General features: G+C 38.8%; 1 protein-coding gene across 1 annotated transcript in view; it reads right to left on the reverse strand.

Annotated features, from left to right (window-relative positions):
* LOC104922859 (solute carrier organic anion transporter family member 1C1) overlaps window positions 1-14,603 on the reverse strand; it is a 31,218-nt gene that overhangs the window by 12,783 nt on the left and 3,832 nt on the right. The window contains exons 2-8 of the mRNA XM_010735806.3: window positions 13,868-14,036; window positions 6,472-6,613; window positions 3,465-3,597; window positions 2,780-2,901; window positions 2,552-2,698; window positions 1,645-1,743; window positions 131-379 (exon numbers count right to left, since the gene is read on the reverse strand). Of these exons, the coding sequence (XP_010734108.2) occupies window positions 131-379; window positions 1,645-1,743; window positions 2,552-2,698; window positions 2,780-2,901; window positions 3,465-3,597; window positions 6,472-6,613; window positions 13,868-13,957 (982 nt within the window). The 5' untranslated portion in view covers window positions 13,958-14,036. The remainder of the gene's footprint in view (window positions 1-130; window positions 380-1,644; window positions 1,744-2,551; window positions 2,699-2,779; window positions 2,902-3,464; window positions 3,598-6,471; window positions 6,614-13,867; window positions 14,037-14,603) is intronic.

Below are 14,603 nucleotides of genomic sequence, written 5' to 3' on the forward strand. Positions count from 1 at the left end.
CCACTGACAGTAACGGTATCTCTAATCACTACTAAGTTGTGCATACTATGGCTGAAGTGCAATTATGGATTTAAATTAGGGTTATTTTATTTCCAAATGGCATGATGCAAATCTCTAAATCCATCCTTACCTTTGGCCATCTCTATTAAACTAGTATTGTCATCTGCAGGATATTTGTGCTTCAGAAGAGGAGAGCCTTTAATGAAACTTGTCTGCTCTGGTGTGCACTTTCCTGGGCCCTGGCGCCCAGACATGGGTAGGGAGCGGGGCAGAAACCAGAATGGGATGGCAGAGAGCAGGGTGATGGCCCCAGCTATGAGGTAGCCCAACCACCAGGCCCCCACCCAGCGGGAGTCTGCTGGGGTTATGGTGATAGTTTCTGTGTTGGGGGGTACAGACGATGCGATGTAAATCAATGCTCATGTGATGCTCAGGTTGATTCAAATATGGTTAACACACACACACACACAGGTCCTGTGGCACAATTGTATAATGACTTTGACATAGTTCAACAGGTTTTCTAAAGCCTCTCTTTACTAGACCGGCAAATCAAATAAAAGGTTGCAAGGATGAATTACTGAGAGTACATTTGCCATTACGGCACAACAGAGATCATCAGAGCAGCCCTAATGGCATGGAGTCAGCCTTTTTATCACAATAATTTCTGAAATGGACTTGACATGTCATAGAGGGTTGTAGTAGGTACTTAACTGTTTCATTTGAGCAGTCCGTTATTCCAGAGATTATGACCTGAGTTACCAATTTTTATCTTTCAGGGAATGTTTTTTATTAACTGGTCTTCTAACTGGTCTTCTGATCTGACTTCTTATTTGTCGTAACTTCTTTAAATATAGCTTCGTTAGCTTACTAGTTTTGAATATGATTATCTAAACAAGACAAAAGATAAGTGCAACTTTACTTTTTTGTAAATATAATACATATTTTGAGGAAAACAAATACAATTAAGTTTCCAAGTAAACCCAGCACGCCTCTGTTTCTCTTATTATAACTATAACCCTTTTTTTTCTCTTTTCTGCCACTTTTCCATTTTTTGTCTTGGTCCTTCCTTCGCTGCACTCTATTTGATTGTAGCCTATTGCAGGGCTTTGTCCTTCCTTTCCCTCGCCATGCCTTCTTCATTAGCTAATTGATGCTAATCCTGTACACCTGTTCTCAGTCTGTGAAATGTGCATATAATGCATAAGATCCACCTGCGCTCACATCTGATAATATCATGCCTCAGTTTTATGAATGAAGAGGGAAAGACATTTGATCTGTAATGGCAGGAAAAGTACAGGTTTTACTAATAACATTACCAATGGCTCTTGTGTAGCTGAATCATTCACTATGACATTATTTGACTGAAATAAGCACGCACCTTTGGGTTTCCCACTAACATTACAGTGCCCTTCATAGGTAAATATAGCACAAACAAAACAAAACAAACCACTGCTTTATGCAACAAGAGTTTCCAAGCTCTCTAAGAGAGGTTGGTTTCCATATGTTGGTGCAAGAAGAACAAATGTTCGCCAAATCCATTTACACAAGCCCTTCGTGAGTAGAGGTTGAGGAATTAATAACATCATGTGGCAGTCTGCAACTTTGCATTACAATCTGGTCTTGGGAATGTAGTTGTGTTCTCACCCATTTTTATAAATCCAATGTCCACATAGATTTTGGCACAAAGGGAGCCCAATAGGTAGCCGAACACAGGCCCAACCACAGAAATGGTCTGCACACAGCCTAGATATGATAAACACACCCAAAGAGACATGCAATACATTGTTTCAACAACTGAGATACTGTAAATAGTACAGAGTACTATACTGGGAACAACTTGCTAAATAAGCATGCATAAGCATTTTCAGTAATTAAGTAAGTAATCTGCTATTGTAGGGCACCAAAGGGATTTACTTCATTCTTACTTCTGTTTAGGCAAGCATGGTATTATTGTGAAATACTGTAATGTGCTTTCCGGAAGGCTGCGTTTGCTGCTTCAAGGGGAGCATGCAGCCAATTATAGTTTCATGCAATAAGCACGCCCCATGTGTATTTCCTTTTACTTTTTTCTTTAACTGCTTTGATTGCAGAGTGCATTTCAGAATCAGATCTTCACTACCAAAGGGCACCTTTGCTGGGTGCATTATTATATGCATTAATCATTATTATACTGTATCATAGAGTGGTTCAAGGCTTCAGACTATACAGTAGTTGTTGCTGTCATTGTAAATGTTAAAACCTTACTTGAATACTCCAACTAAAAGCTAACATAAGCAGCCTTTATGTCTTATAGATGCTGCCCTGTGTAGAAATAAACTTTAAAAACATGCAACATACATAGTAAATATGCTTTACCTACAACACAAGTGTGAAATATCTATTTTAAATGTAAATACACAGCAGATTTATCATGATCATTTTACAGACACTTTTGCAGGAGCCTAGTTGCATATTTTAGAAATTACATTCTGCAGATTATGTGCATGGATATCATCCACAGTATGTGTCTTTATTTTTAAGGATCTCATCCGTAGGTTGATGTTTTTCTTACCAACATATAGCGCAGCATTCTCCTCAGTAGCAAAATCATCAATATATGAGATCCCAAGCGGCTGAACAGGCGTCTCTCCAATGCCCCGCAAGACATTCCCCAGGAGAACATAGATCCACATCGACAGGTTGGACTCGCCTTCACAACCTGGAGGAAAAGGTGAGTGTAGTCTTTACTAGTTTACAGTAGTGTGCATGTATGTGTTTGTGTTTGTGTGTTAATGCTCACCTGTGGGTGGCACATCAGGCAGCTTACCACCTTGGGTGAGATCTGCTTGTGAGCCCACTGGACAAGGAGAGGGGTTCAGTGTTGAGTTCACTACCCACCGCACAGATGTTTCAAATTGATAGCTGTAGACGTGACACAAATGTAGAAATGGAGATAGAAAATATATATTTTACTTGGTTATAGGAGTCAGAAAGGAAGTTCCTGTTGGAAAAAGTGAACACAACCTGAGGTGTCTACAGTCAAGACCCACTGGAATAGCACATTGGTATGGGCTGACCCAACAGTGCTATACCAGATGGATGAAATATATATGATACTGTGTATCATGAAAAAATAATGACAGCATCTAATATCAGCCAAGTTGTATTCATACAATATTTATTGTTGTACATTATACTTCATGTATTGGGTGGTCATGAACAGCTTACAAAGAAATAATATGCTCATAGAAACAGCAACTTCACTACACATATTTATTTTTCCAAGTCTGTTTCTTTGGTTTAACCAGTGGACACAAAAATATATCACAGATAACTCCTCTGTGTAACTCTTGTGATGCTGTTGTTGATGTTATTGAAACTCAAGCACTACTTGTATCCAATTATGCTCCATTCAAATGCTTTTTTTAGAAATACATTGAACTCTATAGTTGCAGACACAGGGCCCACAGGCTCTTTTTACTCACCGTCCGATGATGAAGTGAGGCAGAGCGATGATGAAGGTGCCAATGGACATCAGTACACAACCCACTGCAATGATCTTTGGCCGATGGAGCTTGGCCCCAAAGTAGCTGACGAAAGCTATCACCAGCAGGTTACCTGGGAGGACAAAGGTAGCCAGAAATATCAGAGATTTAGAGTTGTGACTTTACTGGCAGGATAGTGAAAGGGCAGAAGTTGGAGCAAGCAGTCAGTTTTAAAAGGAACATATTGTTTCATATATTAATTTTATACAGGTATTTTTGTGGCACTGTGTGCTTACATACATTTTACATCAGCAGACTTTAATTTCATTATTATGTCCTGTGAACAAAAAATACAAATATAAAGAAATATGGAAAACAATCATCCAAAATTGTTATTTTCTCTTAGTAGCCTGTGTTACTTCCATTACATATTGTAGATACATATAATAGTGTACTCAAACGTTTTCATGTGCCCATGTAGGATGACTTCATGTGAAAAGTATCAGATGAAAACCGAAAGCCAGACCTCTGTGTGCACATCCGTATTTTGAAAGGCAGATGAGGTGGTGTTCTCACACGTGACGCATTATCTTCAGGCTCTGAGAGATTTTTATTATGTGCTGAATGTAGTAGCAAACGTGTTAGATGGCCTACAAAATTAAACAATACCGGGTGGGAACGTGGCTATTTTGTCTATTGTCACCTCTTAGTCCATTTCCGATCATGATCAGTGACATGGAAACTCCTTTGTAAACGAGATGGTAAACCGGCCTAGAAAGATAAGCTCATGCCATGTTGCCTGACCTTTTTCTATTGTAAAGGTTCATTTGATGGGATGACGTCAAACCCTCAAGCAATCCTTCAACTGTTGCTGTGTGTGTGTTTGTGTGTGTGTGTGCATGTGTGTGTGAGAGAGAGAGGATGCAGAGTAATTGCGTAAATGTGTGTTTGTAACCTTTATGTGGAGTTATAAGAAATTCTTGGAGATCTTTCTTTTCTTTCAAACTGGCTTCAATGTGTTCTTTTTGTTCAATGTGTTTACTTTTTTATATACAGAATGTATAAAGTAAACGCTAAGAATGATTCATGCACCATATGTACGTTAGTGTACACATCAGCTGAGCTCAACTGGCTTAACTCAGCATCCATCATTTCTCTCCACCTCCCTTGCTCTTTTTTATTTATTACGGTATTCTTTTTTTTTTTCTCACCTCCTCCCTTCTCCTCTCTCCCTTTGTCTTCTATCTGCTCTACCCTCTCTTGTTTCTTGCACTTTCCTTTTTCTTTCCTCTTCACGCTGCCCTACTCTGCCTCTATGTTGCCCTGGCAACGGTCCTATAGAAAAAGCTTGTTGCCTAGGCCACATGAGAGATGCAGGTTTTACAGGAGACGATGGAGAGATGGAGGGAGAGAGAGAGAGAGATTCAGGGTATTCAGCTCTGACGGCCCTGGAGGTGTCATGATCACCTTTTCTTTCCAGCAGATACACCCCACCTCCGTCAGAGTAACAGCAGGTTGCACACTCCACCATGATGTTGGTAAAAATAGTTTTAATCATTTTTCACAAATATCGTGTCACCACTGGCCCAAACTACCTTCCTGACAGCAAAAAGAACAGAAGTGTAAGACGAGTTTTATCTTGTATGAATCATGTCTCTTTGAGTCTCATCTTGCTCTTTGAGCTATGTATGATTTATATCCTCCAAGAGACACTTCACTTGAATGGACTAGCCTTACATAACTGGCCTAGAAACTGGTCAGTGGACCATCTGGGAACACATTTTGCTGAATGTCATCAGGAATTATTTCATGTTAAGAGGAACCACAGGTTATGTACAGTATTTGTAGTACTTGTAGTCCGACCTAAAAAGTAGCTCTACATCACAAGGGAAATCTTTCGTTTGGTCAATGTGATGTCAATCTAACAATAGTATGAATCAGGTATCAGCACGACCTACAGGACAGGTGGTATCTGAAAACCTGAAATGAGCCAGAGACCCCAAGAAAACCAAGTAAGGGAAACAATTCATTATGATTTTAAAATCAAAACAACAATCACTGAATATTTCTATGATGATTACGTTCAACAACTGTTATACTATATTATATTAACTGTTATATTATATAGATATATAAAAATATAGAAATAGAACAATAGAAATATTTCTATAATATAATTAAATAATATACTGTACATGAATGACTTTCATTTAGTCACTGTCTCCACATTGTCACATAGTTTTTTCCCACAAATAACCTTGAATTTGTTTTCTGGTCCAGGAAAGCGTGAGTGATCTGAGATTATTACTGAACTCTGCAGTCTACTCAGTTGTTAGACTGAACTGTGATTTGTCACTTGAGTATTATAGACATTATTATGCACTAAATGAACCTGTTCCTGTTTAAATCAGCACAGACTTTGATGCTTAGCTTCCACTTTTCTTTTTACCAATGACTGGAGATTTCTGATATTCTTATTTAACTGTTGCTTATGGATACAAATCTAGTATGTTTGATAAGTCAAAGTTGGCTGATATTATTGGCCATGACAAAATATCAGTCAGACTCAAAAGAAAATGGGTTTTAAATTATTATTTTTTGTTGTGTTTTGTTCTTTAATCATTTACCCTCCCAGTGTGTAAAAAGTTTGTTAGACATACAGTTCCAGAGAAGGATATTGATATTTCATGACCATCTGAGAGAGAGAGCAACTCTTCCACTTGTACTAAGACAATTGCACGGTTTCTAGAGTTTGGCTGTCCACAGCATAAAAAAATCTCTGAGCCAGTTTTGTCCCTGCTCGACATTATGACTCACCACACACACACACACACCCTTCTGTCCTCTTCTTGGAAGCCTGATGAATCCTTTATCTGTGCTTGAATACCTCTGTGACCCATTCATATTTCCGTCCCAAAGACAGAAAAAGAGAAGGGAGGGGAGCCCATGACACAGAAGCTGCAAACAGAATAACAAAATAACAGCAGTGACTGGCAGGCCTACTCACCTATCTCGAAGCTCCCGTCAATGACACCTATTAGGTAACTAGGGATGTCAAAGCGCCTCTCCAGCTGAGTTATTGTGCTCTTCATGTAGCTCCCCGACAGAGCCTTTGCAAAATAGGCAAAGGACAAAGCCACCAGAAACATCTGGGAGGAGAGAGGGAGATGAGAAAAGGAGAAACAAAGAAAGAGATTTTACATTAATATTCACAGGAGCATGAAAATACATGCAGGTAAACAAATTGCTTTAACCCAATTATCATGGGGAGTAATCATGGATTGTTCACACTTGTGTTTTGTCCATTGAGAATGCACACCAAAAAAGAAGCACTTGTGCAATATCACTGTGGCTGCTATGATGCACAAACTCCCCTCATTAACCTACTTTCACTGGTCCAACGTTCACTAATTAACAAGTGCCAGAATCACATTAATAATCACAGGAAGGCGAGTACAGTGGCAGCAAAGGGGTAGAGATGAACACAAAGTGTAGGTCAGATAGCGTGACCACACCACAGTGAGAATAACTAACTTACATTTCACAATTAGATGAATTACATGATAGAGAGAGGGCTCGACAGAAGTCAGAACAATGCATGAGGAAAAATAGCTGAGAGTGAGCAGGAATCCCCACGGATCATTGCTTTCATTCACGCTGCAGTGAAATTGAAGAGCGATGAGCCACCTCTCACTGTGACTGAGTCCAGATCAACAATTCTCAGCATTATAACCAAAGGAAATCTAATGAACAGATTCATGGATGGCCTGGGTCCAAAATGCCAAATAAATTCAACAAGCCCAACAATAATCCAGTCCATGCAAACAACTCTCTAATGAAGAAACACATGGCATCTTGTCACTACAGAACAAGTACATTTCCAAACATGTCAATAAGTCTCTGGTCAACACTATATCATAAACAAACCCAGAAGCCAACCACTCCTAGATAGCAAACAAGATGCAAGAATAATATGGACTGTGCGATTGCTGGGCACGATGCCATGGTCAACCACAGTCAACCTCTGCTTCCATATTGTGGAATTGAGAAAGTTATAATCTTTCCTCGAGGCGGTGATCTTGTGAAGATATGAAGCATTAAAGATTCAAGAATTAAATACAGTGGAGCCCTCAGGGTTAAATAAAGAAGTAAATCTGTTTGTTGCCAGTTTTCCTTTGATATAATCTGTGTTTTGTGACTATATGTTGCATTTGTATGGGATGTACATAATGATATCATCATCATTATATTAATGCATTTATTATTTTTGAATTAGGTATTTATTATCAATTAGATTATAATGTCAGGCATAAAGTTTTTTATGCTTTTATGTTTTTGTGCTCTCACTCTTACACATGCACACAGAAGCCATCATGACAATCCTGGCATCACGCCAAGAGAATTATTCAATTATGTTAATCAGTTTATGTTTATTTTACCCAAACTGTAGCTAGACATTGATAAGACAAACAGAAGCAATTATACTATATAATCATGAGCATGCATCCACATATTACAGATCCAGCCTACAAAATATGACTTTATAAAAGTAAAATCATTTTTTCAATATTTACTTGAAAAAATGTTTCAAAGGCTGCTCGTGTAAAACAGAGACATCAGAGACAGAGACACAACACTTTGTCTTTTCCTGATGCATTCATGTTTCTCTCAGTCCTCCTCATTGCCTCTTTTTTTCCACTTCACAGAGCTGCTTGCTATAAAACTAGAATAAAACCTTTGTGTTGCCCATACACTAAGTGTCTGTAATCTCTTTTTCCCTAAGTGCCTGTACATAATGGTTTGTGGCCTTGGTCATAGTTCTTGTTCATGACGTGAGTAAAGCAGCACACATGAGAGTCACATTACACAAGAAATTTAAAATACCGTGTCCAGAACAATGGCTGGAAGTTAGTATGTTCCAGCAAAACACTCATAGAGTACAAATAATCAGATATAGTATAACCTGACTATGTAGTGATAGCTGAACTGGGGCAGCTGTAAGTAGCTCTAAGTAGACGTCTTACTGCAAGAGTAACAACTTGTCTTATCCATGTATCACTCCTTCTGTCTCCATTTAAATGATATGATAGATGAGGGCCCATTAATTCAAACAGTCCTCTGTTGAGATCATGCTGACCACCAGCACTGGCTGCAGGGCATAAACAAAAGTAGCTCATCACATGTGCATTTCCCAGGGGGATGACTTGTAAGCAAGCATGCAAACACTTTCTTTTAGATGCTTAAAGATGTTTTTAACGTGCTATGGCAAAGACCACACTGCTTTAAAAGAATATGAGAACCGAAAAATAACTGAGATGGCTGATTGAAGCGTATCAGCTCCTCACACAAACATTCCCCTCACATTCATAAATTTTTATCAATCATTTGCCGCCACATTTTGCTCTCAATTGACCGACAGTTTCCAGTGAAAAAAAGAAAAAAAAATTAGATTGAAGTAACTGTAAAACCTCAACCATGATGACTATTTAGGAAAAATAATTCAAGTTAAATGCAGTTGGTAATTGCTCAAAAAAAATGTGTTGCATTCAACAAAACCATATATGTACCGCTGAACTTAACTATTAGAACATTTTATAGAATTAAATAAAACTAGTCAGTCTACCTATCAAGGAAATGTATGTTTCAACTTCAGTTATATACTTAAACAAACAAGATATTGATTGATGTCACTCTCATGTCTGTCTAAATATTAATCTACAGCCAAGAGATAAAGAGTAAGATTGGATAAGATTGATGATTGTGTTTAATGTTTTAAAAAAATCCATCATCGGCACCTCTGAAGCTCTAATCTAATCTTGTTATCCCTTTGTTTCCAGTCTTTATGCTAAGCTAAGATAACTGGCTGCTGGTTGTAGTCTAGCAACATTCCTTATTAACGAAATCATCAAGAAAGTAATATGAATAACATGTTAATTTGCAACAGTGGTATGCATTGTGACATTTTCATTCTCCTTTTAATTAGTTTCAGCAAGTGCCATGCAGTGGCCTCGTTGTGATTAAAGATCACTAAAAAGAGATTCACACAGACTGCATGAAAATCTTAACAAAGCCTCCTTCTGACCTACGATCTGCTTTTGCTCTTAGCTCATTGATGTCACCCTCCTAATAAGCTTAGACTAACTCAGGAGTCTGCCACATACAGACACACAAGCACACAAGCACACAAGCACACACACTATTCACTATTATTGGTGAGAGTGAGAGTCGAAAAGTAGAAAGAAATTATCACACAAAACATAACATGAACATTATGAAGCGAGTTATGAAATAAAGCTAGAGATGAGTGAGAAATGAGCAACAAAACACTGAAACATTGTAGTACCAGATTTTCAGTCTTACTGGTGGTATTAACTAAATTCAGAAAATAACACTGAGCACAGGATTAGAGTCAAAAACGGGCTGTGCCATGTCCCACCCAGCCGGTCAGGGAACCAAACAATCCTGAGAATAAATAAAAGTCTGTCTGCCACTGCAGTCTGTATTATGTTAAGCTGCTTGAACACCATTGTCTCACATCACTTTCATGTGTGGAAAAAAAGGAACAAGGGTGTCTGATCTCATCAGACGTTACTAACTTTCATGTTGTTGGCAGAAGACATGCTTTCAGCCAATTAGACTTTTTTTTTTTTTAAATGTTTGAGGTTGGATAAAGAAAATAGAAAGAAGAAAAGCCTGAGGAGGTCTATTCATAACAATATGAGATTCACATCATGTTCTGCCTTATTTTCTTGATCTTTCCTCAGAAGAAAATACTGAAAACCATTATGGCATTTTCATGGCAATGGCAACAAGAACCGTAGCATGTAGTCGACAAGTTGATAAAGTACGTCTTTAGCTTAAGTGGGCTTGATTTGAGGGTCTTTATCTATATGACAAGTGGCACTGTAATTTAGTCGTGTACTAGAAAAGCTAACTTTAACTAAACAGCAGTCAGGGAGGCCACAAATGACAAATAGTAACACTCTAGTTAAGGTGTTCACCCAAGGCACAAATGACAAATAGTAACACTCTAGTTAAGGTGTTCACCCAAGGACGCTGGAAGTGGGGGGGCTAGGGGGGCTGCTGCCCCCGTTGAAATAAAAAAATATCACACTATTATTATACTATTGTCATTTTATTTACATAACTCAAACAACGTATTTGACTATAAATGTCAGAAGCATGATTTGATTCACAAAATTTAGTACCGCAAACACGTAACGACCGTTTAAAGCGTCTACTCTGGACGTCAACAACTAGGCTAGCACTAGCATTTTGAACAGGTCTTTCAAGGCAGGGTGGTTTAAAACCACCAGACTCTCAGAGAGAGAGAGAGATGGACTTTAAATAAGGTTTTGGAGTTCGGAGGAAGGAGTTTTTTTTTCTTCTTAACGTTTGTAAAAAACTATAAAATCAGTTAGCCTCATCTAGGCCAGGGGTCGGCAATTAGCGGCCCGCGGGCCAAAACTGGCCCATCAGTTAGCCTCATCTAGGCTATTGTTACCGGCCAGCCCTGTCCCTTTAAGACGGTGACCCGGCGCGTGTGTGTGACGTACAGGTGCAAACAGGTAAACCCAGGAGCAGGGGTACACATCCAGTGTGTTAGATGTACACAGCAGAGTTAGCTCATGTGAATTGCCGAGTGTTTTAGCCCGCAGCAGTCCAGTCAGGTTTTGAATTGGCCCGGTGTGTGTTCTGCTTTTTGATAAAAAGAGGAATTAAATGTGCGGTTTTGCACAAAAGCCACTTCTTCGTCCTCCTTTCCTCTAACACTTTTGCCCGGACTCTCCGACGCCAGTTACCAGCAACGAGCCAAACCATCAAACCAGTTCCCAACTACGGTTCGGAGCGAGAGAAGGTTTAAAAAGGTAACACTATGTTACTTGTTTATAACGCTGTCTCGCGCCTAATCTCATGAAATTAAATATATGAGGTCTTAATTAAAGACATATTCTGAGAAATACTTGCATTTCATGTGTGATTCAATGAAGCACCTAGGTTGAGCATTACGTTGCCATAAGTTGGCCTTATGATGTATTTCTAAAACCTCTGTAGGTCTAATACAGGTTGGTTGTGATGACATCTCATTGTAAATTATAGCCGGTATCACATGATTACTAGGCATATAAATAACCAAGTGTAACACCCTATCGAGAACGTTATTGATTTATGTATGTTGCCCTTTCGCATTATGACGTCATCGGAATGTTTCTCAGCCCCCCCAACTGTGAATTACTTCCAGTGTCCCTGTGTTCACCACAAAGACAACATCCTCCGTTTGCATCGAGATGTGGACTTTTATTTAATGAAAATATTTCCTGGAGTTTTTCAACAGTCTTTGTCAGGGAATACTAGATTTCATTAACTCCATCTGCTAATGAAGATCATGTCATATGAAATACAGATATACAGCTACTAAATGGAAATTAGTTGGTCAAGTGATCTTAGTTTCAAAGGTCAAGAATGCACTTTGAAAGTCAACTGTTAAGCCAATACAGATGAGAATTCCTTGAAATGCTAAGAACATGGCAACTGAGCAAACTCCTTCTAATGTCATATGAAAGAGCAACTACCGCTTACCTTAAAGAAAGATAGAGTTGTCAACTGCTTTTCCAAGTCAAAATGAACTTATTTGAATGAACCTTTTATTGGGTCTTTGACAAAAACCAACAGAGTATAGAATACATCTGATAAGTTTCGTTTTGTCAGAAAAAGGAGTATATCACCCACAGTGTACAGCAGGGGTGTCAAACTGGTCCACAAAGGGGCCGTGTGGCTGCAGGTTTTCCTTCCAACCAAACAGCAGCACACCAGACTTGACTCATTTAATCAACTGATCTCAGTCTTCAGAGAGTTGATTGGTCAAACTGTGTGCTCTTGGTTGGTTGGAACTAAATCCTGCAGCCACACGGCGGCCCCTTTGTGGACCAGTTTGACACCCCTGGTGTACAGGCTTGGTGTCTGGTATATTTGCCAGACGTATACAGCAAAACCTCATGTTAGACGATTGCAGTGTATACAGTAAAGGAATCAATAACATTAAATAAACAGCTACGAACACAAGCTATGTGAGCTGTTTTACCTTAATAGGGTCCTTTCTGCCTGCAGTTTCTATATAAAACATTCCAACACCTAATTAATATCTGACCAGACTGCTAGATATTATCAGCCAATTCTTCTACTTTGAGCTGACAGGGAGGTTTTCTTCTTGGGATCCTAGCTATTAATGAATGTTCCCACAACGTTTCTTCATGTGCCCTAATCATTTTAATCTAATGTTCTTGGGGGAGGATGGTTCTTGTGTACTAGTCTATTTCTCAAAAAAGAAGTAAGATGAAGATGAAGAGGGAAAAAAAGTCAAAAGAAGTAGGATCTGCTTCCCTCCTCTTCTTTTCCAAGGCACCAGTGTGGTTCGGATCATTTTGAAGGAGACTGAAATTTGAATTTTTTATTGACACCATATTTTTACCAATGTAATAAGCCCATCATGTAATGTTTTGAGGATGTTGGTACGTAATGTTCTGAAAATGCAATCAAAAACCACAAAACATCTGTTAAATGTTTAAAAGTACGCAATCTACTTGAAAATAACATTCTGGGAGCATCAATTACGAACACTGGGACATAATTTTCTATCAGTGTCAAAACTTTAAAAAAAAATGTTTTTAGAGAATTTTATCCCTTTTAAGAAGAAATTCACTGAAAATATTACTTGATTATCATTTGGTAACATTATCAGAATGTTTTTAGAACCATAAATCAAAAATTCCTATGACATTGCAGAATGTTTTTAGAACCATAAATCAAAAATTCCTATGACATTGAACATTTTCCACCTATTCATAAACAAGTTCCCACATTTTTTAAAGATATTTTTTTGGCCTTTTTCAGGTTTATTTGATAGAGACAGCTGAATAATGACAGGAATGTCGGGAGAGAGATTGGGAATGACATGCAGCAAAGGTCGGATTCGAAACCTGAGCCACTACGGCAAGGACTGAGCCTTTGTACATGGGGCAGATGCTCTACCAACTGAGCTAAACAACACCCCAACAACAAGTTCACATGTTGATCTCATCATCATAAAAAGTTTCAATTCATTAATCACAGACACCCAAGGGAGTAAAAGGCAGGACACTGTGGCCCTGTGAAGTTTTCTTTAAACTTTTAACTAATATAAAATGCCACTACAGTGTTGAGAGTTGAAGCATGATTAATTTCCTCTGGCATTCTATTAATGTGCTGTTTCTGTTAGTTATTTAGTTAGTACTGGTCTCTACACGCACATAAGCATACATACTAAGAGAGCATGTGACCACTTCCCTAACACACAGACACACAGCACATAAGAGAAATAGGTGTCATCTGGAGCTCCTTCACCCTATACATGTAAGTTTATGTACCTTCAGGCTGGTGCAGGGTGAGGAGCTCGGTTCTCCGGCCGCAGCGTCACTGCGTCCGTTCCGCTGTGTGCGTCCTTGCTCAGCTGCCATCCTTCAGAAATGTCTCTGTGTCTCCTTAGCAGAAGTCTCCCACGTAATGCAATTTTTTTTGGCACTGATGCATGCAACCCTGCAAATGGATAATTCAAGCATGTGACCCACTTCTCATCCTTAGTACAAAAACAGAAACATTTCAGCAGCAGCCGACAGAGGGGAGACTAACACATAGACACACACACACATAGTCCCTGTATTTGTTCTAGAGATCTTTAGATTTAAATCTCACCAAAGTCAACACTGTAATCACACAGGTGACGTGTGCACTTTTTCAGCACAAAGTGTTTTTATTTCCACTTAAATATTTCAAGCCACAGTATCAAAACCTCCTAGCTAAACATTCCTGCACATCAGATTTAGCCACTATTCACTTTTCTGGCAGCATCATTAATACAGTAAGGCTAGAGGAATGTGTGGGATCATAGCTCAGGTTCACAGAAAGACGTTCTGATGCAGAGCATGCATGGTGCCATATAATTCAGCACCTCCACTACCTTTCTGCATCTATTTTTGGCTGATGTGTAAGTTACATTTGGAAAAGTTTTCATTCTGTGCATGTTACATATAAATATTAAGATGTAATGTAAAGAAATATATACATAAGGGAAAAAGGTCCCGTTGTTCAACATGTGGTTATATT

Source organism: Larimichthys crocea, chromosome VII, assembly GCF_000972845.2.
Source record: "Larimichthys crocea isolate SSNF chromosome VII, L_crocea_2.0, whole genome shotgun sequence".
Taxonomy (NCBI): Eukaryota; Metazoa; Chordata; class Actinopteri; family Sciaenidae; genus Larimichthys; species Larimichthys crocea.